The sequence below is a fragment of the Gossypium raimondii genome, chromosome 5 (genome assembly GCF_025698545.1).
Source record: "Gossypium raimondii isolate GPD5lz chromosome 5, ASM2569854v1, whole genome shotgun sequence".
Taxonomy (NCBI): Eukaryota; Viridiplantae; Streptophyta; class Magnoliopsida; order Malvales; family Malvaceae; genus Gossypium; species Gossypium raimondii.
In genome coordinates this window covers 47,436,671-47,462,092 of record NC_068569.1, presented here as the reverse complement: position 1 = coordinate 47,462,092, position 25,422 = coordinate 47,436,671, and the positions used below count along the sequence as shown (strand labels likewise).

The 25,422-nt window shown below is 31.7% G+C and overlaps 2 protein-coding genes and 2 long non-coding RNA genes across 4 annotated transcripts; 2 read left to right on the top strand and 2 right to left on the bottom strand.

Moving 5' to 3' along the window:
• Positions 1–1,504: 1,504 nt before the first annotated feature.
• On the bottom strand, positions 1,505–3,438 carry LOC105766268 (cytochrome P450 71D10). Its single transcript, XM_012585655.2, has 2 exons — positions 2,424–3,438; positions 1,505–2,331 (listed from the first exon to the last, which is right to left on the bottom strand). Exons 1-2 carry the CDS (start codon positions 3,318–3,320, stop codon positions 1,705–1,707), a joined length of 1,524 nt encoding a protein of 507 aa, XP_012441109.2. The 5' UTR covers positions 3,321–3,438; the 3' UTR covers positions 1,505–1,704.
• A 5,800-nt stretch (positions 3,439–9,238) lies between these two features.
• On the top strand, positions 9,239–10,451 carry LOC105766270 (uncharacterized). Its single transcript, XR_001125123.2, has 2 exons — positions 9,239–9,480; positions 9,913–10,451. It is a non-coding gene; the product is annotated as an uncharacterized LOC105766270 (long non-coding RNA).
• Positions 10,452–17,621: 7,170 nt separating this feature from the next.
• Positions 17,622–20,011, bottom strand: LOC105766266 (desmethyl-deoxy-podophyllotoxin synthase). Its single transcript, XM_012585654.2, is given in 3 exon segments — positions 17,622–18,945; positions 19,035–19,258; positions 19,261–20,011. Coding segments are annotated over 3 exon segments (1,509 nt in total). The 5' UTR covers positions 19,934–20,011; the 3' UTR covers positions 17,622–18,333.
• Positions 20,012–20,498: 487 nt separating this feature from the next.
• Positions 20,499–21,653, top strand: LOC105766264 (uncharacterized). The gene is made up of 3 exons (XR_008196429.1): positions 20,499–20,684; positions 21,116–21,241; positions 21,349–21,653. It is a non-coding gene; the product is annotated as an uncharacterized LOC105766264 (long non-coding RNA).
• The last annotated feature ends 3,769 nt before the right edge of the window (positions 21,654–25,422 follow it).

Below are 25,422 nucleotides of genomic sequence, written 5' to 3'. Positions count from 1 at the left end.
TAAGCCAAGACCAAAAATTTTTTATTTTTTCAGATATTTATATCGATTCGACACGAAAAAAAGAAATTTTTTAATTTTGTCTTGGTGCTTACCATTGACAAGCAAAGACCCAAATTTTTTTTATTTTTTCATATATCTATATCTCGATTCGATCTGAAAAAAAGAATTTTTTTTAATTTTGTACTGGGTGCCGGCCATTGACAGGCCAACACCCAATATTTTTTTTCTTTTTTTATATATTTATATCTGATTCTGACACGAAAAAAAAAGAAATTTTTTTTTAAAATTTGTACTAGGTGTGCCATTGATGTGCCAAAGACCCAAAATTTTTTTTTCAGATTCGATATCGATTCGACACAAAAAAAGAAAAAAATTTTATGTGTATTGGTGCCGCCATTGATGTGCAAAGACCCAAAAATTTTTTTTTCCTTTTCGTATATCAATATTATATAATTTTTTTAAAAAAATATATGGGTTCCGGCCATTGACAGGTCAAAACTCAAAAAAATAATTTTTTTAAGTCTAACACAATGATTAGGCACCATTCATTTTAGGTGATTGTTTTTAAACACAAGTTATTTTTGTAAATATAATATTTTTTTGAGCTATTTTGGTAAAAGGGTCAAATGACAGCACTACAAATTAGGTTCCTTGGTAGGTTTCCAATTGAAGGAAGCGGTGGGAGACTAGCTTCCTTGGTAGGTTTCCAACGAAACACAAGTTGACTCTTTTTTTTTTTTTTATATATATACCATACTTGTAAACCCTAACTTTAGAGTTTAAAATTTTATTTGATAATTTATCAAATATTTTTTCTTAAGAGTGAGTATTTAATCGGATCGAATGAAAAATTTTCGAGTTAACGAGTCATATTTTATTATTTTAACTCGATTTGAATTTTTTTCAAATTAAGTAAAATTGTTCGAGTTAAAAATTAAACATGTCAAATTAAAATCTTATTACAGTATAACTAATTAAAATAATTCAATTTTTTTGGGGTTAAATCTAAATTTTTTTGAATATGTGAAGATTCGAATGGTGCTATCAATTATCATAGCAAATTAAAAATAATAATTAAAATTTTGGATGATTTAGGCATTCTAATTTATCATCCAAATATATAGCAGATAGCATTAAGATAGCTAAGGCTATCTAGACGAGACCTATGGGAGGATCTAACTCAGCATTGATAAGGAGGATTCTCCAGTTGCTATCACAGTTTGAGCATTGAAATATTTCACATATTTTTAGAAGGACAATCAAGAGACCGATAGTCTGATTAAACTGGCACATGGGGAAGCCATGGATTGCGAATTTTTGAAGTGTCCCTATTTGGGGGATTGAACTAGATTATGTAATCTCTACTTATTTTCTTTTTATCAACTTTATAGGTTAGTGAGCCTTTAATTTAGCAATTTTATAATAAATTTTTTATTAAATTCCGCGACTTAACCACATTATAGGAAACACCAACCTATTAACATACAACTACTGGAAATAAGAATAGTGTGAAACTGAAATCAATAACATTGAAATCATCAAATTGTTCAACGATGCAGAAAATAATGTCCCAAGTCACATCCAGCTCTTAGAGAAAATATATACACACGACACAATGTGAACATAAAAAGAGTTACAAGCACCACACAAATATACAAATACATATTATAAGCTCATAGAAGTATGCAGCATAAGGGTGTGCCTCTAGGCAATTGTAATGGAAGCATGGTAAGGACTCGGAACTAGGACAAGATCATTTTCCCTCTTCATAGATACGCCGAACTTCTCAGTCATGTCCATATCTTCTTGCTTCATTCCCCCCGGCAATTTCCAATCAAAATGGAACAACAGTTGGGCAAGTGGCAGCTCTACATTTGGCAGGGCGAATAATATGCCTGGACATATCCTCCTTCCTGCCCCAAATGGGATGAACTCGAAATTTGTCGCTATGAAATCAACTGAACTGTTGACAAACCTTTCAGGCTCAAACTTTTCAGGCTCAACCCAATGATTAGGATCTCTCCCGATTGCCCATGCATTCACAATGACTCTGGTCTTTGCAGGTATTTCAAATCCATTAACCACACAATTCTTGCTACTTTCTCTTGGAATCAATAAAGGTATAACAGGGTGCAGTCTTAAGGTTTCTTTTATAACACACTTGAGATATTTAAGTTGATGAACGCCTGTTTCATCCACATTTCCTTTGCCTTCAAACACCTGCCTTACCTCTGCTTGTGCTTTTGTCATAACTCTTGGGTTTTTAATCATTTCCGACATTGCCCATTCTACGGCTGTTGCTGATGTCTCACTTCCGCCACTGAAAACGTCCTAAAACAATGTAATAAATAACATTATGGCCATTAACATTTGTGAACAACTACCAAATTCCAAGTCAATGTAGTGAAAGGAAATCGACTTACAAAGAGGATAGCTTTGATGTTGTTGTCAGTTAAGGGAAATTCGCCATCCTCCTGAAGCCTTAAAAGAACATCAACCAAATCTTCCTGGTCTTCATCTTCACTTCTGCCTTTTGCTCTACTTTGTTTGTGATCATTAACAATGTTCCCAACTATCCTGTCAGTTTCTCCATGAATCTTTTCAACTCTATGCTTTAGACCAGAAACAACATCCAAGAATTTAAGTGAAGGAAAAAATTCGGAAACAAAGAAGCCCGAGTTCACCTTGCTTTCCTCAGCAACAACGGATATGAAAGCTTCTTGATCTTTGCATTTCTTGCCAAAGGCTGCCCTCGCTGTTATTGCATAACTCGTTGAAAAAACTTTCTCGGTCAGATTCACAGCCAACCCTTCATTTGATTTTATGGTTTCGACAAGATTCAACACTTCCTCTTCTCTTATGGATCGGAAGGAAGCGACCCGAGCTGCACTCAGAAGCTCCGATGTGCAAATTTTCCGCAGATTTCTCCAATAGGTTCCATATGGTGCAAAGGCAATATCAGTGCACTCATAAGTTGTCATCTTGGCCACAACGAGAAAAGGCCTATTAGCAAAGACGATATCATGTGTTTTCATAATCTCTTTAGCCATTTCTGGAGAAGAAACGACCACGGTGGAAACTTGACCGAGTTGCAGATGCATGAAGTCACCATGTTTCGTAGCCAAGTCACGTAAGGTGCGATGGGGTAGACCAGAAGCGGCGAGCTGGTGCAGATTTCCTATCAATGGTAATTTCCATGGCCCTGGAATCAACTTTTGAGTGAAATTCTTAGCTTTTGATCTCCTTACACTTGTGATTACCATAAACAAAAACAGGAGGAAGCTGATGAGGAGCTGGAATAAGGATATCTGGAACTCCATTAGTGGTAATAGCTTAAAGAAGCCGAGTTTCCAAAGAAAGAAATTGAAAGAAGTGATTTTTCTTTTCTTTTCTTAATGAACCTCAAACTTTACTTGACTTTGCTCGGCTACTAATACAATTTAATAATAATTTATGAATAAGATAAGAATTAATAGCCGACAACAATAACTGGGCTCTCACTTTTTTTGTTCAATTTTTTAAAGTTTATTTGTTTCTTTAATGGATTTTTTTAAAAATTTTTTAATTTCCCCAAAAATTACTTTGTGTTTTGCGCGTGATGGATTTGTATCATTCCCAAACCGAATTTCTTTAAGTATGGACTCAAACAATACGAATCAAACATATAACTTGAAACGATATAATCACTTTCAGTCAAATAGAAACCGATAGAAATTGTTATTTGCAAAAATAAAATTTATTCTTAAAAATAAATTCTCATTATTTTTTTACAGAATAATATATGAAACTTGGGTTAAAACCAGGTAAATGGTTCTACTAGTTAGAAGAATTTGAATAAGGATAACACAAATAATATTTATATGTGCTTCCAAATTTTAAGTCTCTTTTGTAGTACTTCATAAATTTTTAACTCTACATTTTATAATTTAATCCAATCAAATATTTATTTTCTATTTATAAAATAAATATGATTTATTTAATTTATTCAATTAATCAAATTAATTTTCAATAGCCCAATTTTAATTTTATTAAAGTGATGGCAACTTTACCGGGTTGCACTACCTCATACGCCTACCATGTTATTTTTATTTCCTTTTGCATTTTATAAAATAGATAATTTTCAATTTTAGTCCGTTTGATATAAATAAATTTGAAATTTAATCTTTATATTTTAATTCTAACATAAGTTGCTCTCTATATTTTTTATAATATCATTAATTAGTTTAAATAGTTAATATCGTTAACTTTTCAACTAAATTATTATATTGTTATATATAATTTAAAAATGAATTTTTAAATTTAAAAAGTAGAGGGATTAAATTCCAAATGTATGAAGTGTAGAGACTTAGAGTCATGGTTGTTTGAACCGGATCGGACTGATTGAAGAGGACATTAGACCTATTTACTTGCAAATTGATAGGATAAAAATCTATTGAATCGATTTTTGATTTTTGATTTTATAATTTATTTAATAAAACTGTACAACTAGTAATCTGATGAATTAGACCATCCATCCGATTATAAAAGTAAAACAAACAAATAAATAACTGATCGCGAAGCGTAAAACAACCATACTAGTGATAATAATAAGACGAGCATTTGCTGCACTGGACAACCACGTTTGGTGGGGGTGCCATGCATCATCGCTTTATCTTATACATTTTTTTGATGTTTTCAAGAGTTACATTAATTTCAGATCTTGGCAGACAGTGAATTATATATTCATATACATATGAAGTTCAGAATATTAAATTATAATAGTAAAATATAATTTTATTATTTTAATAGTTTATATTTTTTAATCTTTTAAAAAATAAATTAAGATTTTATTATTTTAGAGGATTAAAATAAAATTTTATTATTATTAATTTAAAATTTTATAAATTAGAAGTTTTCCATTATTCAGATGACATTAATATTTCCCTCTTTTCTGTTTTTCCCCTAATAACCTATTTTTCTCAACAAATAAAATTTTATTAATAAAGGTACAAGCACCAAAGAAAAGTACAAAACTCCCAAAAATTAATAACAGAATCAAGCATTAAATAAAGCAATACCTAAGAAAAGACGCTCTCGGTGCCTTGGATCCCTTACTCTCTCACTTGGACTCGGTACTCAAATCATAATCTCTTCAAAATCTTCACCAAATAACTCAACTACAAAGCCTACAATCTCCCATTTGAGGGTTTTTTTTTTTCATCCAAAACCGATTCAAATAAATTGATTATTTATGAAAGTGGCCCAGATACAAAATTTTATATAAAAATGATTTGGTTTTTACTGTGTATGTTGGTGTCGGCCATCTCATCGCTGGCACCATCTTCCATCATCTCGTAATGATTGTTTGGTCTATAAAAAATATTTTTTTTTGTGGCGACACTATGTTCACAGGCACCAATATGTGTTTTTCAAATACACTTTAAAAATATTGATATTCCGAGATTTAAAAAATATATTTTAATAGGTGTCGGTGTTCACGTTGCCAGCACAGGTTCAAATTTAATTTTTTTTTCTTTTTTGGTGTTGACGTTCACGTTGATGGCATTGGTTCAAATTTTCAAAAGAAATTGATTTTTTCTTTTTTGGGGTTGGCATTCTCATTGCCGACACTAGTGTGGTTTTTGATTTTTTTTTGTCGGCATGCTCTGGTTGTTAGGATCGGTGACCGTTTTTAAAAAAAAGTCAAAGACACTTTATCATTGATGGAAGACTGCAACATTGCCATATTTGTTGCCGCTGTTAGACAAAATACGTTAGCGAACAAAATATATAAATATAAATAAATAACTATTTATATATAAAAATAAAAAATAAATAAAATAATTTACATTTAAAATTTCAAATACGCAAATCAATAAAAATCGTAACAAAAAGTTGAAATAGAAAAGAAAAATAGAGATTTACTAAATGTTGAGGCTTGTTAAACATAGTTTCCTTAAGGCAAATTTGGCTGCTCCTACAGTACTTAGAGAAACATTGGTCGAATATCTCCCAGGATACAACAACACAATGGTCAAAGCAAAAACACCTCTGCAACGATCAACGAACAAACGTTGCCTTTTTCTATCACTGGAACGTTAGAAAATAGGAGAGGAAAAGAAGAATTTTGAGAGCAAAATAAATTCGGTGTAAGAGAGGATGAGTGTAAAAAAATTCTTCAGAATTCATAGCCTTTTATAGGCATTTAGTATGGTGGAATTTTTGAAAAGTTTCACAAAATCTGCCATTAAAGGAGTCAACAAATCAATTTGATTAAAAATTAAATTAAATTGATTGGAATCAAATAAAATAAGATTAGTTTCCTTTTATAAAAAAAATCATGTCTGCTAAGGAAAAATAATTTCATGTTGGACTAAAATATCTTGGGCTTGACTAGTCCGAACATTTCACGTCGCCCACCTCGTGCGGGTGCCCCTTACCCCGATAGATTTGGACTTGCACTCCCTGCACGTAAGGTAGGGTTCCAAACTTAATCATTCAATTTCTTTTTAAGAGGGTTCCCATATATATATATATATATATATATATACATATACATATTTCACACTTGGTGTTTAACCAATGTGGGATCTAAGCTTTTACTTTTCCTCAACAAATATTTCCAAGTAGCTTACTTTGAGCATCAATTTCTCATTCATCATTCAACCATTTTGAGCATATAATATATCGTTGTAAAGGTCTCATGGAGTAGAATATGAAACCATAATTTTATAATTCAACTCCCCACCTTTACCTATTAAGAATATGCCTTAAAGTTCCCATAAAATGTAATTTTTCCAACATAACCGCACCTCCTCTACTGGCAATGTCTTCTTCCTCTACTTGCTACTATCATCACACAACGCTTTTGTCGCTTGCTTCTTGTTCTTGAAGCGACCAACATTAACTTATTCAACATTGTGACTTGATTCGAAAAACTAAAAAATGAAAAAAGGAGAGGAGGAGATGAAGACAAGGCAAATGCATAAGCAAAACATATATAGACTTGGGAAATATAACATTTAATGATAATAATAACAAGATTAATTAATTGTAAAATAAATAAGAGGCCAGCAGGATCAAACGAAAGGACAAACTAGAAACAAGAAAAAAGATAGTGACGTAATTATTCCCTAAAAGAAAAAGAAATTGAATTGATAAATTTGGGTACTTTACTTAATATAAAAGATATTTTTATTCTCTAAAAACATTGTACATATATGAAGATTAAAAGTTTAAGGAATTGAAGAGTTTGAAATGAAATTTTTATTGTAATTAAATTGAAAGTCAAATATCTTTAATTAGGTACAATAAAATAACCTTAAGTCGGCACTTTTGGGCCGACAATTTTCTAAGTGTTGAGATAGACTTACCGACATATGTTTTGGCCAACTCTTTGTATAAGGGTTGGGATATGCATGCCTGAAATTCCTAATTTTCCTATTTATGTGACCGAATTCCTGAGTCTAGGCAGCTATTGTGCCCATGACCTGTACGTGCAAAGTTGAAAAATAAATAAGGGGGAGTTTAGTTGATAAAGAAAAATAAAATGAAATGAAATATTAATAGAATGATATTTGTGAAAATAAAATTGAGTAATTTAAATTAAGTCGGTAAATCAATGTGTGAATGCTTAGCCTTAGCCTCAGTACACTCCGAACTCGAATCGATCATTGAAAATAGATTTCCTTTCTCTTAACAATAAGTTGGTTATAGCAATCAAGGACGCCCTAATTGCCAACTCTTCCTTATGCAGTTGGTTCTGGTATGACTTGCAAACCAACACTTACCGATTATCTAATCACGTAACTTGTGTTCGCGATTTAAGATCTCGGCAGTCTTGCGATCTAGAAAAGCCCAACTCGAATCAACGGCCTCAACCACGTAGTTCGTTTAAATCTGATCACTATCTCTCTTGACGGAGGTCCAACAAGCCCTTACCCACCTGGACAAACCAATTTGTTCGCTGGAACTCGAACTCGCAAACGACCGACTCGTTTTCCCAACTGTACGCCAAACAACTCCAACCCAATGTGCGCTTTTTGAATTGAAATTGCATTAACTTTAAAAGACGATTGTAACTATTCCATATACCGGATAGATAATGAATACCGTGTTGAAAGGTTTTAGTGTGGGTTCATATCTCACGAATTTTGATAGGAATGATAACCAGACTAAAGTTAAATGAGGTTTTAGTTGAGCATGAAATTAATCATGCTTGATGGATTGTGGGAATGAATTTAAATGAAATGGTAATAAGTAGGAAAAAAAGGGATAGACTTAAGGAGTAATTACACCAAAGAAAATGGCAGTAAGCGTTGCCAATGCTACAAACGTGGGAAAAATAAAGGAAAAATTATATTCAATTCAATTTCAAGTGTAAAATCAAGTGGGTTTTTCCAAGCCACCAATACATGCTATTTATATATTTTTTATGTGCCAAATTTAGCATGATTCCTCTAAGATTATGTCAACAAAAATCACTTTTTTTTTTCTATATATAGAGTTTGACAATTTCTAAATCTGATTTTTAATCAATCACTAATTTTGCAACTCTTCAATTTGGCCTTTATTTTTGTTTTTCGTTTCAATTTAGCCAATTTTGCTTGATTTCAAATTTCGGCACTCCAATTTCATCCCTGATAAGATTTAAGTAAGAAACCACAAGTTTAGTAGTATTCTATTAAAAATTAGCCAAAAATAGATGCATTAAAAGCACAAAATTAACTTACTATCAATATCAAATTGATTAATAATCATTATTGTTGTTTTAAATCGATTCTTTGCTTCTTTGAATCGATTGCTTGTTAGTTTTATTTATTAAATCGATTCTTTAATTGAATCTTTGCTTCTTTGTTTTTTAATAAATTAATTAACAATGTTCATCATTTAAATTAATTAAGAATATTATAAAATGAAAAAAAAATCATATCAAATTAAAATACAAAGATTAAATTTCAAATTTACTCATAATAAATGATTAAAATCTTAATTTAATATTTTCAAAAATGCCCTTCCAAAATGACACAATCACCAATAGGTGTGAGTAAAATTTAATTCGGTTAGATTCGAAAAAATTGAAAAAAAAAGTTCAAATTTCGAGTTGTTTGAATCGAGTTATTCGAGTTAATTGAATCAACTCAAAATTTTTTAAATTTTGAGTTCGAATCAAGTTGAATTTTTAAATTCGAATAACTCAAATAAATCGAATATATTATTTTAATAATTAAAATTATATTATTATTTTTCATCTCCCCCAGAAGTCCAGAACCCTTTTGGCTTTTATTTTCCCCTGCCTGCCCACCATTTTCCCCAGATCAAATCCTGTATCATTTCTTCTCCCAAAATCAAACCCATTCCTAAATCAAAATCCCTAAATCAAAGTGTCAAACCCTCCTTCCTTCTTCAGTCTTCTTCTGTTCTTTATCATTCTCTGGGTTTATTCATTTCCTTGTGGGTTGTTTCTCACCTGTTTTCTCTGGATTATACTTGTTTCATCAGGTAAGTTCTTTTTTTTTGTTCTGTTAATCCTTTTAGGGCTTTTTGAACTCTTTTTGTTCATTTTTTTTCCATTTTTACAACTTTGATTATTCCTTTCTTCTTCCTTGAACCATAATTTTTTTTCTTTTATTGACTGTAGTACATTCTTAATTTGTGAATTCCATTGGAAAATCTCTGGATTTTCCTTAAAATATAATTTCCATTGAATATCTATACACAATTTTCCTTTATATATATGAGCTCAACTAGAACCATTCGAAATATTTTTTTCTTCTTAATTTTTGGTGAGTATTTTTTTTTGTTGTTTTAAGCTTTTAGGGTTTGTGTTTAAAATCGACTTTGTTAGAGGTTTTTAACATTGAAAAGAAGAGAAATTTTGTCTTCCACCATTAATGGCATGTGTTGATGTTATTTTGGATTGTGTTGGAGCAGCCTACCTCCAAAGAAACCTTGTCTACTTAAACGTCGATGATAGACTTTTCATCATTGGGTCCATAACTGAATTTGTTGCAGAACTAAACATCGCAGCCATGTTCGAAAAATGATTTTCAATCCAAGGTATTAATCATGTTATAAACAACTGCAGACCAAACCCTTTACTGTATATTAATATGTTGCAAAGACAATTGAAAGTGGGAAGCCTTAAAAATGAATGCATCCTTTTAGGGAAAGTCACCTTCTCTAAGCGACGAAACAGGTTGTTGAAGAAGGCTTATGATGGATGCTCGTGAGAAGAAGTATAAGACTCTCCTCAACGATTGTATGGTAAATGGGACATCGAGTAAGTGAAATACTTACTAATAGAACTAGATTGTCAATAAGTTTCCTGATGGTTTAATATAGATTGATTGTTGTTATTTGACTATTTGTTTGTGTTGTAACTGAACGTTAGCTTCTCAATTGATGTCTTCATTGTTTTCTCAACCAATAATTAATGGATATACTGATGAAAATTGTTCATTTAGCTTCAAGTTATGATTCTTTGGCTATTACTGAAATATTCTTCCCATGTGTTCATGTTGTTTCTCATCTAACTCATTTAAATAGAAAAATTACATTGTTATTTTTGCACTTGTTAATGTAGTTGAATTTTAAACTAGAAGGCCTGATGATGAGGCATTTAGTTCGGATGATGATGAATGAGGTCTGCTGCATATTATGTATGTATATATATATATTATAGCAGTTGATGAATGCAATTGGCCCAGAATTTTTTGATGCCATTGGAAATAGGTAGACAACATGTTGGCAACACATTCACTGAATGCAATTACCAAGTGTTGTAATGGACACAAACTAATACCATGTTGTCAACATGTTGACTGCTTCTATTAGGATTTTGTATATAAACTAATAAGTTCATTATTCAGTGGTAATTTTGTATTAATATGATTAGTTTATGTTAGTTAACTATTCAATTAATATACAAAACTTGGTAGTCAGCAGATGGAACGAGCTCGTAGAAGATGTGGTTATACGAATGGCATTGAAGTCGAATCAGAAGGTACGAGAGGATGATTGTGCTTAGCATGGGGAATTGATGTTGATATTACGCCGAGTAGTTTCTTTAAAAGACACATTGATGTGTTCATAGATGATAAGGAAAAATGACGCAAATAGAGATTTACAGGTTTCGATGGATCCCCATATGTGCAGGATAGAAATGATTCATGGGATGTTCTGAAAAGTTTGGCTACTAATGTGGATTTCCCATGGTTTGTTGATGGAGATTTCAATGAAATTATGTATGGTTTTGAAAAGAAAGGAGAATTGTCCAGAGATGAGAGGAGGATGGAATTGTTTTGAAGAACACTTGAGGAATGTCATTTGTACGATATGGGCTACGAAGGTAGCTGGTTCACTTGGGAAAGAGGAAATTTATCAGAGATGAACATACAAGAAAGATTAGACAGAGGAGTTGCTAATACGGAATGTATGTATGTATGTATGTATGTATGTATGTATGTATGTATGCATGCATGCATGTATGCATGCATGCATGTATGCATGCATGCATGTATGCATGTATGTATAATGAAAATATTTAATATGAAATATGTATGTATATATAATAATATTATGTAGTAGTATTATGTAAGAAAAATATTTAATTAATAGAAAGAAGATAGTGTATATAAAAATAAAAATAAAAATAAGAAGAAGAAGAACATTTAATTAATAGAAAGAAAATAGTGTATATAAAAGGGCCAAAAGTCAGTCTCCTTTAATGGTCAATGGACCAAATTAAAAACAAAGTGAAATTAAGTAACAAAATTTAAAAAACGAAAAAATATTAAATTGGAACAAGCTAAAAACAAAAGGACTTAATGCGCACATATACCCTTGAGACAAAACGCGCGGATCCTCCCCAGGTCGGGTCACCGCGCGGGTCAGAGGGGAAAAAAGGTCAAAACGGCGTCGTTTTGGCCTCTGAACATAAAACTCAAAACGGCGCGGTTTTGATATGGGTATTTAAGCCCAAAATTTTTTAAAACCTTCATTTCAGCCTTTGCTTTTTTAAAAAAAACTTCAAAAACCTCTCAACCCCCTCTCAACTCTTTCTCAACCTTCTAGCATCCGGCCAGCCTGGGTCGCAGGACCGTCGTGGCGGCCGTCGGTCGTCGGTCACCGGCACCGCAGTTCGCGGTGGCCGTAAAATAAAAAAACTTTTTTTTTAGATTTTTTCGACTCCCCGACTTAAAAACACCAATTTTCATTGGAATCGACACCTCCACCACGAAAAAGGTATGATTTTTATCTTATTCGTTTTTGTTTTCTTTCAAAATAAAAGAAAAAAAAAACAAATAGGCCGAGAAAACAACTACCTTTGAAAAAGATCTATACTTGAATTGATTTTTTCCCACTTTTCTTTGATTCATTCGTGTGTGTTGAAATACATAAATTCGGGGACTTTTATTGCCCAAAATTTCCTATTTTCTCTACTTTTACACTGTTTGTGTTGTTGTTGGGCTCTCCTAGTCCTTTTACAGGTACGAACGTGGCGGCACGTACGGGGAAGGCGGCGTTCGCGGAGGTTGTCGTTGGGGTGCGGTGGCTAAACTTGTCTGCTGCCTAGGGTTCTGTTTTTCTTTTCTCTTGGGCTAGGGTTAGGTTTTAGGTCGTTGGGCCTATTTTTGGGTTTGGCAATTTGGGCCTGTTTCATTTATTTTGGTTTTAGTTTAAATTTGGTTTTATTATTTGTATATGGGCTGGGCAAATTTTGGGTTTGTACAATGATGAATAAGGCCTGCTGCATATTATGCATGTATATATATGTTATAGCAGTTGATGAATGCAATTGTCCCAGAATGTTTTGATGTCAGTGGAAACAGGTAGACAACATGTTGGCAACATATTCACTGAATGCAATTACCAAGTGATGTAATGGACAACAAACTAATACCATGTTGTCAACGTGTTGACTGCTTCTATTAGGATTTTGTTTATAAACTAATAAGTTTATTATTCAATGGTAATTTTGTATTAATATGATTAGTTTATTTTAGTTAACTATTCAATTAATATCGTCTCAAACTTATCCAAACTCAACACACAAATTTGCTTATATTCCACCAAAATAGGCTCTTCAAAAGTCGGAAAAAAAAGTCGTAAAAAACATGGGACCTGAACCAACTATGTAAGGTGTTGGCGCATGTAAGGCCTATCCCAACCTGTTTAAAGGTGCCTTAGACGAGTCAATCTCAACCTTTTTAAGGTTGGCATAGAGTGGTCTATCCGAACTCTTTAAAAGTAGGTATATGAATGCTTTATTTCGACCTTTTTTGGGTCACTTATTTCTTCCTATCCCAACCTTTTTTAAAGGTTGGCATTGACTACATCTTTGACAACCTTTCAATAAAGGTCGACGACCTATGTTGAATTATGTCAACGCTTTTTCCAAAGTGTTGCGGTACCTATACCAATGGTGCTAACAACGATGTTTTTGGAATCGTCGAGATAATCTATGCCAACTTTTTCTACGTCTTCCTAGGTAAAAAAAATGTCATCGTTGGCATATTTTGTTGTAGTGATTACAATAAAAATGGTTGCATATAGGCATAAAATTGCAGAATGGGTTTTACTATAATTAAATTTCATTAATTAATGCAATTAAAGTTGCATATGGGCATAGAATTGTGGTTGGATAGGCAGAATGAGTTTTAATTGCAGCAGTTGCATACACTAATAAGATTGAAATAGATATTTAAAAATATAAATAGTGTTGCAATAAATTCATTAGTAATTACAATATTTAAATTTAATCAACAATTTACATTCAATAATTAACAATTAAAATTAAGTTAGAAATTATATATAGAATTATATTTTAAAATATTATTTATTCAAATTCAATCTAATATCAATTATCATGTTTTTAATTAAACTTATATATTATTATGTCTTAATTTCATAACCATATTTTTAGTGAAACGTTATAAAATTTATGAAAATTTTAAGAAATAATTAAATATACAATACTAGTGTGATGAACAGGGTAAAAAATTAGTTTTCACATATTTCAATATATTGGAAATTAACCTCTGTATGCAACGAACAAGTAAATTAAATAGAATTGAAAAGATCGAACATGCAAAATTTAACGTGAAAAACTCCTCAAATAAGGATAAAGAACTACAGGCAAAAAGAGATTTCACTATAATAAAGGAAAGTATAAAAATGGAGAGAATTAAAAGAAAACCGGAAGCTCCGCAAGAAAAATCTTTTGAAACAAAGAACAAAATTCTCTCAATCTAAATATTTTGTTGTTGTAAAACCTGAAGTAACTAAATAGGTTGAAATTCGTAGCATATATGACTACAAGAACGCTAGGATAATCAGAATTTAAGTGGGATACTAAAACAAAATTTAACTGGGAAAAAAAGTCAAAAAATTTAGACTACACGTGGTGACGTGGCTTGATATGTCATCGGGACGAAGCCTTGTTGCTCATCGGGACGAGGTGTACTGTTTGATCAAAATAAGAGGCACTCTCCCACACAATAGAAGATTTAAATTTATAAAATTTTATAATATATATTTGGTTTAATTTAAAAAATAAACATATTATAACATAATACGGAGCGTTGACACTAACAAGTGTTTATGAAATTGGTAACAGGAAGAAGCACATTAACCCAACATGCTCAACATGTAGATAAGAAAAGGAAAAGCAAGCTGCCTCCAAAGCTAAAATTTTCATGTGGAAATGCACATATGAAGTTTTACCAGCACCTACCCACCTTAATCATAGAGGATTGAATCTCCCTTTTTGCCAAAGCCACCAAGAGAGCATAGAACACATGTTGAAATACATCCAAAACATGCATGATGATGGGATTTGTGGCAATATAAAATTGAAGATAAGGCATAAGCTTATTTTATATAACATATAAATGATGCTTTGGTGTTTGAATCATGTATACGTAATTTGCATGTTAAAATACATCCAAAACTTGCATGTTACTTAAATATGATTTAGCTAAGGCTTCTAATTTCTTTCGGTTATTTGCATATACAACCCTACAGTTTCATTAATGTTCTTAAGTATATATCACTTAACTTGATAAACTTAGAGATCTAATATTAGAATTTTAATGTCAAACTCTCTCGATAGTTTTAGTAATTCTAATACAACTCTTTCGCTTTTTGCCTCTATTGAATTCCACAATCTAATCACGCTAAGAATGTGATTGGTTGAGTGAAAACATGGAAAGATAAAAGAAAAGACTAAAATATATAGTGAAAAGAAAATAAATTTTGACAATCACAAAATGAAACTTAGAACTCAGTAGACGAACTTTGAACAATAGATAAAAACTGATACATTGATTTAAGCTCTTTTTACATCAAGAGTATTTACACATACCATTTCAGATATAATTAACTCAAACTAATTATAACAAGCCAGCTAACTAACACAATTGCCTCTGTCGAGTCACGTTGCTAAATCACTAACATTCACCCATCATCTTTATGTTTTTGTTCACTCATCAGGAACCTCCTTTACTCGCAATAGGTCTCACTTTGTTGAGTCCAAAATTGATATTCGTAGGGAAAAAACAAGCAGTATTAAGATTAGTTTCAACTGCTTCAAGCACTGAAAAAGAACAAGGCAAAAATATTCATTATGTAAACACATTGTACAACAAGTGATTTTAACCTCTAACATACACCACCTCTAAATTTCCCCCCTTGAAAAATGAACAAAATAAAGTGCTCTTAATTTAGCGTACAACTTATACAAGTCTCAACAATATATAAGTAATTTAGACATGCTAGTATATCATATCAATTACAATCAATCTTTCCTTGAAACTAGCATGATAATATGCATAAGTAATACGTTCAAAATGGCTCCTAGATAAGTCTTCAATTCGGTCTGATCCATCAAACTTGAGAAGTTGATTCCTTTTATTCAAATTTAAATCAATCTCTAAGATATGTTGCTATCTGTCATTTAGATATTAAGGATGGACTGTCATCCAAAGTATCCACAAGAGTTATAGTGTTAAAATTTGTTAATTTAAAGATGGCAAGTTTTCTAAGTAAATAGTACCAATCAGTTGACATTGGTCCAGCCACTACTTAAAATCTGTCTCAACAAAAATATTCAAATTTAAATATTATTTAAATCACATTAAATTTAAAATTTTTGAATTTGTGATATTATCACTTATTATCCCAAAATAAAAATGATTTAGCTTTACGGACTGAGTCTTAATTCGATTGATTTAGGCATTAATACAAGTGTAGGAGGACACGGATTCAAATGCGCCCAAACATTATACAAAAAAGGAACATATATGATAATAACCTATTTAAAAAAATTAGCAGCTGACTTCATATTTCAGTACTCAATTCTGATCTACAATTCTTTTATTCAATTCCACGATTTAAGCACGTTAAAGGCAAAAAAGGGGAAAGAAACTATAGGGTGGTAACGGAGAGGAGGAAAGACCGAGCGATTAACATAGAACTGTTGGAAACACGAATTAATCCCCTGTATGTATTGAAATGAATAAAATCATCAAATTCTTTCTGCTGTTCAATGATCCACAAAAATAAACTCCCTCCACCAACCCTCCTTCTGCTTTCACAGAATAACAAATATAAAAGGAAAATACGAGCACAACACAAATACTGCTACCAACATTAAACAAATCTAGAAATAATAATGTTATTGTCGAAACCTTTATTTTAAAACGAAGACAGAGTCACCCCAATGCTTTTTATCAATGTGTGTTTGGATCACCTCGAAATTTAATCATTTTAATAAAATAGTAAAATTACTAAAACTGTGATTTTCGGTCTACAAAATCCAAGAAGTAGGTTCGGGAGTCGATTACGTATGAGGAAGGATTAACACCCTCATAATGTCCAAAATTGGTACCTAGTTGATTACTTGATGTCCTAGTGTCGAAAATTGAAAATTTGAGAAGAATTTAAAATGCCACCTCTTATATTTCGAGTCAACTAAGAATAAGGCTCGTGTCCCGTAAGTTAGGGGCACAACATCATGAATCCTCAAGAATAAAGAGTATTTGTCGTCTAATTATTATTTAAACCTTATAAATTTTGATCTTAATAAGGATGCTCAAATACATTGGTTCAAGGAAAATGTCATACCCAAGTGAATTAGGGGCACAACTTCTCGAGTCCCCTAGATAAAGAACATTGCCTCGGTTTTAAAGACTACTTATGCATTGCGCGAAAACCGATGCTACACTAATGCTACATGCGATTAACTTATTTGAGCGTGGTACAAAATAAACAAGTGTATGTAAGCATAATATACAATAAAATAAAATAGCTACATAGATACAAATGAAATAATATTATAATAAAAGAATAAAATGATTGTAGTAATAGTAATGAGGGTAAAATAGTCAATGACGATAATAATAACATGATATTAATAATAGTAATTATAACCATGACAAAATTAACACCATATTTAATGACAAAATTTAAAAATATAACCACTCAAGGATGAAAATAAAAATTGCATAGTTTAAAGGGGCAAAATGTAAATATTGATAAATTAAAAGTGCTGAAAATTAAAAAGCAGAAAATAAAGGGGTGAATTAAATAAATAAAAGACTAAATTGAGACTAAATGAAACTGAAAGTATAAATGACAAGAAAAACAAAAAAGGATAAATTAAAATAAATTAAAATGTAGGGATTAAAAGGACAATTATCCTAATCCTCTATACACGTGTCACTCCCCAAAGGGTCAACGGTAAGAGGACCAAAAATTAAAAAAAATTAAATTAAATGGTGGAATTTAGAAAGAAAAAAGAATCAAATTCAAGACAATATTAAAAGTGCCTAAAAGTGGAAGGACCTAGGCAGAAATTATCTCATCCTTAAAAAAGCACGCAGATCCTGAGGGGATCCGGGTCGAGTCTTCGGGTTATATCGAAATGACGTCTTTTTGGGACTTCTGAGACCAAGTCAAAACGCCGTCGTGTCACACACCCTATTTAAGTTTTAAAAAATCTGAAAAAAAAATTATTTGTGCTCTGTTCTTTTTTTTTTTTTTAACTTCCTTCGTTTTTATTTTCTCTCAATACCCCTAGATCAGTCATAGGGACAGTGGGTCTTCGCTGTGACCGTCGGTCATCGGCAACAGAGACCACCGCCTCTGATGGCCGGACGAAATTGGCCCTTACAGTTACATTTACCATGCACAAGAAGCATGAACACTGATAGCGTCGGCTATAAACACAAATATAATAAAGTGGTGGGCTATTAGGCTAAATAACAATACATATATAAGCAAACCAACAAACTTGAGATTCAATCCCAACCTAATAGAATAATGCAGCATAAGCTAAGGTTGTTCCTGCCTCTAGGCAACAGTAGTGGAAGCACGGTAAAGACTTGGAACTAGGACAAGATCATTTTTCCTTCTCACAGTTACACCAAACACCTCAGTCATGTCTATATCTTCCTGCTTCATTCCCCTTGGTAGCTTCCAATCAAAATGGAACAACAGTTGAGCAAGCGGGAGCTCTACAGTTGGCAGAGCAAATAATATGCCTGGACATACCCTCCTTCCTGCCCCAAATGGGATGAACTCGAAATTTGTCCCTATGAAATCAACTGAACTGTTGACAAACCTTTCAGGCTCAACCCAATGATTAGGATCTCTCCCGATTGCCCATGCATTCACAATGACTCTGGTCTTTGCAGGTATTTCAAATCCATTAACCACACAATTCTTCATACTTTCTCTTGGAATCAATAAAGGTATAACAGGGTGCAGTCTTAAGGTTTCTTTTATAACACACTTGAGATATTTAAGTTGATGAATGCCTGTTTCATCTACATTTCCTTTGCCTTGGAATACCTGCCTTACCTCTTCTTGTGCTTTTGTCATAACTCTTGGGTTTTTAATCATTTCCGACAATGCCCACTCTACAGCTCCTGCTGATGTCTCACTTCCGCCACTGAAAATGTCCTAAAACAACATAATAAATAACATCATGGCCATTAAAATTTGTGAACAACTACCAAAATCCAGGTCAATGTAATAAAAGAAAATGGCACTAAGATGACGGCTTTGACGTTGTTGTCAGTCAAGGGAAATTCACCATCCTCCTGAATCCTTAAAAGAACATCAACCAGATTTTCCTTGTTTTCATCTTTACTTCTGCCTTTTGCTCTACTTTCTTTGTGATCGTTAACAATATTCCCAAGTATCATGTCAGCTTCTCCATGAATCTTTTCAACTTTATGCTTTAGACCCAAAACAGTATCCAGGAATTTAAGGAAGGAAAAAATTCGGAAACAAGGAAACCAGAATTCACCTTGGTTTCCTCTGTAACAACTGATATGAAGGCTTCTTGATCTTTGCATTTCTTGCCAAAGGCTGCCCTCGCTGTTATGCCATAACTCAGTGAAAAGACTTTGTGGCTCAGATTCACAGCCGATCCTTCATTTGGTTTTATGGTTTCGACGAGATTCAGCACTTCCTCTTCTCTTATGGATTGGAAGGAAGCGACCCGAGTCGCATTCAGAAGCTCCGATGTGCAAATTTTTCGCAGATTTCTCCAATAGTTTCCATATGGTGTAAAGGCAATATCAGTGCACCCGTAAGTTAGAATCTTAGCCGAAGCGAGAACAGGCCTATTAGCAAAGACAATATCATGGGTTTTCATAATCTCTTTAGCCATTTCTGCAGAAGAAACGACGACAGTGGAAATTTGACCGAGTTGCAGGTGCATGATGGCGCCATATTTCGTAGCCAAGTCACGTAGGGTGTGATGGGGTAGACCAGGACCGGCGAGCTGGTGCAGATTTCCGATCAAAGGTAATTTCCGTGGCCCTGGAATCAACCCTTGAGTTAAATTCCTAGCTTTAGATTTCCTTATACTAGTGATTGCTGCCATAAACAAAACCAGGAAGAAGGTGATGAGGACCTGGAATAAGGATATCTGCAACTCCATTGTTAGTTAGTAACATAAAGAAGACAAGCTCGAAAGAAAGATATCAAATGAACTGATTTGTTCTTCCTCTTCTCTGGGGGAAATAAGGCGAAAATTACAGGTGACGTGTCTTTTCATTTACCGGTATGATTTCAAATTATTTCCACATTTTTTGTAATAAAATGATATTTCCATGTTTAAAAAATGTCATGTATTTTACTATTATATATAATTATTATTAAAAATTAAAATAAATTTTAAAACTTTAAAATAAATAAATTACACTTAAAAACATACAGTCAAACTGAATTTCCATTCAATATTTTCGGCTTTTAAAAATGGAAATCCAATCTGACTATGTCTAAAACAAACAAAACAAAAACGGTGTTCGATTCGATTCGAAAAAATCGAAAAAAAAGTTTAAATTTTGAGTTGTTTGATTCAAGTTATTCGAGTTAAATGAATCAACTCGAAATTTTTTTGAATTTTAAATTCGAATCGAGTTGAATTTTCAAATTTGAATAACTTAAATAAATCGAATATATTATTTTAATAAATTAAAATTATATTATTATTTTTCACCTACCCCAAAACCCTTTTGGTCCTATTTCATTTCTTCTCCCAAAATCAAACCCCTCGACCCTCTAAATTAAAGTATCAAACCCTCCTTCCTTCTTTAGTCTTCTTCTGTTCTTTATCATTCTCTGGGTTTATTCATTTCCTTGTGGGCTGTTTCTCACCTGTTTTCTCTGGGTTGTACTTGTTTCATCAGGTAAGTTCTTTTTTTTTTGTTCTGTTAATCCTTTTAGGGCTTTTTGAATTTTTTTTGTTCATTTGTTGCCATTTTTACAACTTTGATTATTCCTTTCTTCTTCCTTTAACCATAAATTTTTTGTTCTATTGACTGTAGTATATTCTTAATTTGTGAATTCCATTGGAAAATCTATCTGGATTTTCCTTAAAATATAATTTCCATTGAATATCTATACACAATTTTCCTTTATATATATGAGCTCAACCAGAACCATTTGAAGTATTTTTTCTTCTTAATTTTTGGTGAGTATTTTTTTTGTTGTTTTAAGCTTTTAGGGTTTGTGTTTAAAATCGACTTTGTTAGAGGTTTTTAACATTGAAAAGAAGAGAAATTTTGTCTTCCACCATTAATGGCATGTGTTGATGTTGTTCTGGATTGTGTTGGAGCAGCCTACCTCCAAAGAAACCTTGTCTACTTAAATGTCGATGGTAGACTTTTCATCATTGGGTCCATAACTGAATTTGTTGCAGAACTAAACATCGCAGCTATGTTCGAAAAACGATTTTCAATACAAGGTATTAATCATGTTATAAACAACTGCAGACCAAACCCTTTACTGTATATTAATATGTTGCAAGACAATTGAAAGTGGGAAGCCTTAAAAATGAATGCATCCTTTTAGGGAAAGTCACCTTCTCTAAGCGACGAAACGGGTTGTTGAAGAAGGCTTATGATGGATGCTCGTGAGAAGAAGTATAAGGCTCTCCTCAACGATTGTATGGTAAACGGGACATCGAGTAAGTGAAATACTTACTAATAGAACTAGATTGTCAATAAGCTTCCTGATGGTTTAATATAGATTGATTGTTGTTATTTGGCTATTTGTCTGTGTTGTAACTGAACGTTAGGTTCTTATTTGATGTCTTCATTGTTTTCTCAACCAATAATTAATGGATATACTGATGAAAATTGTTGATTTAGCTTCAATTTATGATTCTTTGGCTAATACTGAAATATTCTTCCCATGTGTTCATGTTGTTTCTCATCTAACTCATTTAAATAGAAAAATTACATTGTTACTTTAGCACTTGTTAATGTAGTTGAATTTTAAACTAGAAGGCCTGATGATGTGGCATTTAGTTCGGATGATGATGAATGAGGCTTGCTGCATATGATATATGTTATAGCAGTTGATGAATGCAATTGTCCCAGAATTTTTTGATGTCATTGGAAACAGGTAGACAACATGTTGGCAACACATTCACTGAATGCAAATTACCAAGTGATGTAATGGACAACAAACTAATACCATGTTGTCAACGTGTTGCCTGCTTCTATTAGGATTTTATATATAAACTAATAAGTTCATTATTCAGTGGTAATTTTGTATTAATATGATTAGTTTATGTTAGTTAAACTTATCCAAACTCAACACATACAAATTTGCTTATATTTCACCAAAATAGGCTCTCCAAAAGTCGGGAAAAAAAGTCGTAAAAAAATGGGACCTGAACCAACTATGTAAGGTGTTGGCACAGGTAAGGCTTATCCTAACCTGTTTAAAGTTGCCTTAGACGAGTCAATCTCAACCTTTTTAAGGTTGGTATAGAGTGGTCTATCCCAACTCTTTAAAAGTAGGTATATGAATGCTTTATTCCGACCTTTTTTGGGTCACTTATTTCCTCCTATCCCAACCTTTTTTAAAGGTTGGCATTGACTAGATCTTTGCCAACCTTTCAATAAAGGTCGACGACCTATGTTGAATTATGCCAACGCTTTTTCCAAAGCATTGTGGTACCTATACCAACGGTCCTAACAACGATGTTTTTGGAATCGTCGAGATAGTCTATGCCAACTTTTTCTACGTCGTCCTAAGTAAAAAAATGTCATCGTTGGCCTATTTTGTTGTAGTGATTACAATAAAAATGGTTGCATATAGGCATAAAATTGCAGAATGGGTTTTATTATAATTAAATTTCATTAATTAATGCAATTAAAGTTGCATATGGGCATAGAATTGCGGTTGGATAGGCAGAATGAGTTTTAATTGCAGCAGTTGCATACACTAATAAGATTGAAATAGATATTTAAAAATATAAATAGTGTTGCAATAAATTCATTAGTAATTACAATATTTAAATTTAATCAACAATTTACATTCAATAATTAACAATTAAAATTAAGTTAGAAATTATATATAAAATTATATTTTAAAATATTATTTATTCAAATTCAATCTAATATCAATTATCATGTTTTTAATTAAACTTATATATTATTATGTCTTAATTTCATAACCATATTTTTAGTGAAACGTTATAAAATTTATGAAAATTTTAAGAAATAATTAAATATACAATACTAGTGTGATGAACCGCGTAAAAAATTAGTTTTCACATATTTCAATATATTGGAAATTAACCTCTGTATGCAACGAACAAGTAAATTAAATAGAATTGAAAAGATCGAGCACACAAAATTTAACGTGAAAACTCCTCAAATAAGGATAAAGAGCTACAGGCAAAAGGAAATTTTACTATAATAAAGGAAAGTATAAAAAATGGAGAGAATTAAAAGAAAACCGGAAGCTCCGCAAGAAAAATCTTTTGAAACAAAGAACAAAATTCTCTCAATCTAAATATTTTTGTTGTTGTAAAACCTGAAGTAACTAAATAGGTTGAAATTCGTAGCATATATGACTACAAGAACGCTAGGATAATCAGAATTTAAGTGGGATACTAAAATAAAATTTAATTGGGAAAAAACGTCAAAAAATTTGGACTACACGTCGTGACGTGGCTTGATATGTCATCGGGACGAAGCCTTGTTGCTCACCGGGACGAGGTGTATTGTTTGATCAAAATAAGAGGCACTCTCCCACACAATAGAAGATTTAAATTTATAAAATTTTATAATATATATTTGGTTTAATTTAAAAAAATAAACATATTATAACATAATACGGAGCGTTGACACTAACAAGTGTTTATGAAATTGGTAACAGGAAGAAGCACATTAACCCAACATGCTCAACATGCAGATAAGAAAAGGAAAAGCAAGCTGCCTCCAAAGCTAAAATTTTCATGTGGAAATGCACACATGAAGTTTTACCAGCACCTACGCACCTTAATCATAGAGGATTGAATCTCCCTTTTTGCCAAAGCCACCAAGAGAGCATAGAACACATGTTGAAATACATCCAAAACATGCATGATGATGGGATTCGTGGTGGATGGAAAGATGGGATTTGTGGCAATATAAAATTGAAGATAAGGCACAAGCTTATTTTATATAACATATAAATGATGCTTTGGTGTTTGAATCATGTATACGTAATTTGCGTGTTAAAATACATCCAAAACTTGCATGTTACTTCAATATGATTTAGCTAAGGCTTCTAATTTCTTTCGGTTATTTGCATATACAACCCTACAGTTTCACTAATGTTCACTTAACTTGATAAACTTAGAGATCTCATATTAGAATTTTAATGTCAAACTCTCTCGATATTTTTAGTAATTCTAATACAACTCTTTCGCTTTTTGCCTCTATTGAATTCCGCAATCTAATCACGCTAAGAATGTGATTGGTTGAGTGAAAACATGGAAAGATAAAAGAAAATACTAAAATATATAATGAAAAGAAAATATAAAAGAAAATACTAAAATATATAATGAAAAGAAAATAAATTTTGACAATCACAAAATGAAACTTAGAACTCAATAGACGAACTTTGAACAATAGATAAAACCGATACATTGATTTAAGCTCTTTTTACATCAAGAGTATTTATACATACCATTTAGATATAATTAACTCAAATAATATAAACAAATACATAAACGAAATAAAAAAACAATAATCCATGACATGCAAAATATTAAATGTAAACACAATTATACCACGAATGAGGAAAGTAAACAAAATAAATAAAGATCGAAGACATATAATATACACATGGGAATTATGAAGATTAAAATATACATATAATTTGCAAAGAAATTTTGGGTTATAGAATTTATATATATATATATATACAATACATAATATATTTATGAAAATAAAGAAAAACATATAAACATATATATATTATAAAATAGGTGTTTAAAAATATATATATTTGAGCATTTAAAAAACTAAATAATAAATAAATAAATACATATATATAAATAAATAAATATTTGTTTTTTTTAAAATTATATGCGTGTGGGCACATATATAAGTAATGAATATATACATATATAGATTATAAAAAAACATATGAATAAAAATAAAATAAAAATAATTATATTATACTACAAAAATAATTATGTATGTAAAAATATATATACATATATTTTTAAAAATAATTAAATATGAAAATAAAAAAAAACTAATTAATAAAAAATAAAGAAAATGAAAAAGGATTAATTTGAACTGTAAATAAAAATCTGGGGCGAATTTGCAAATATTTGAAGATTAAAGGACCCTATTGAACACGCTAATAATTCAAAGGGGCTGGAAGGGAAGTTTCCCTTCTCCTTTAAAACTGCGCCGTTCAAATTGGACCAAATAGTAATTAAAAGTAAATTAAAAAGGCGAATTTAAAATAAAAAAAAACTTAATTGTAAAGACACTAAAAGGCGGAGGGGCTAAAAGCGCAAATTACCCCTTCGCATAAAAACACACGGATTCTGGGTTGGGTCGAGTCGGATTTGGGTCGACCAGTGCCCAAAACGGCGTCGTTTTATTTGGCTATTTAAGCCAAAAACCTTTC

Coding starts and splice junctions, on each gene's coding strand:
- LOC105766268 (XM_012585655.2), bottom strand. CDS start 3,320: ATGGAGTTCCAGATATCCTTATTCCAGCTCCTCATCAGCTTCCTCCTG. Junction 2,332..2,423: donor ACATCAAAGCTATCCTCTTT/GTAAGTCGATTT, acceptor ACATTGTTTTAG/GACGTTTTCAGTGGCGGAAG.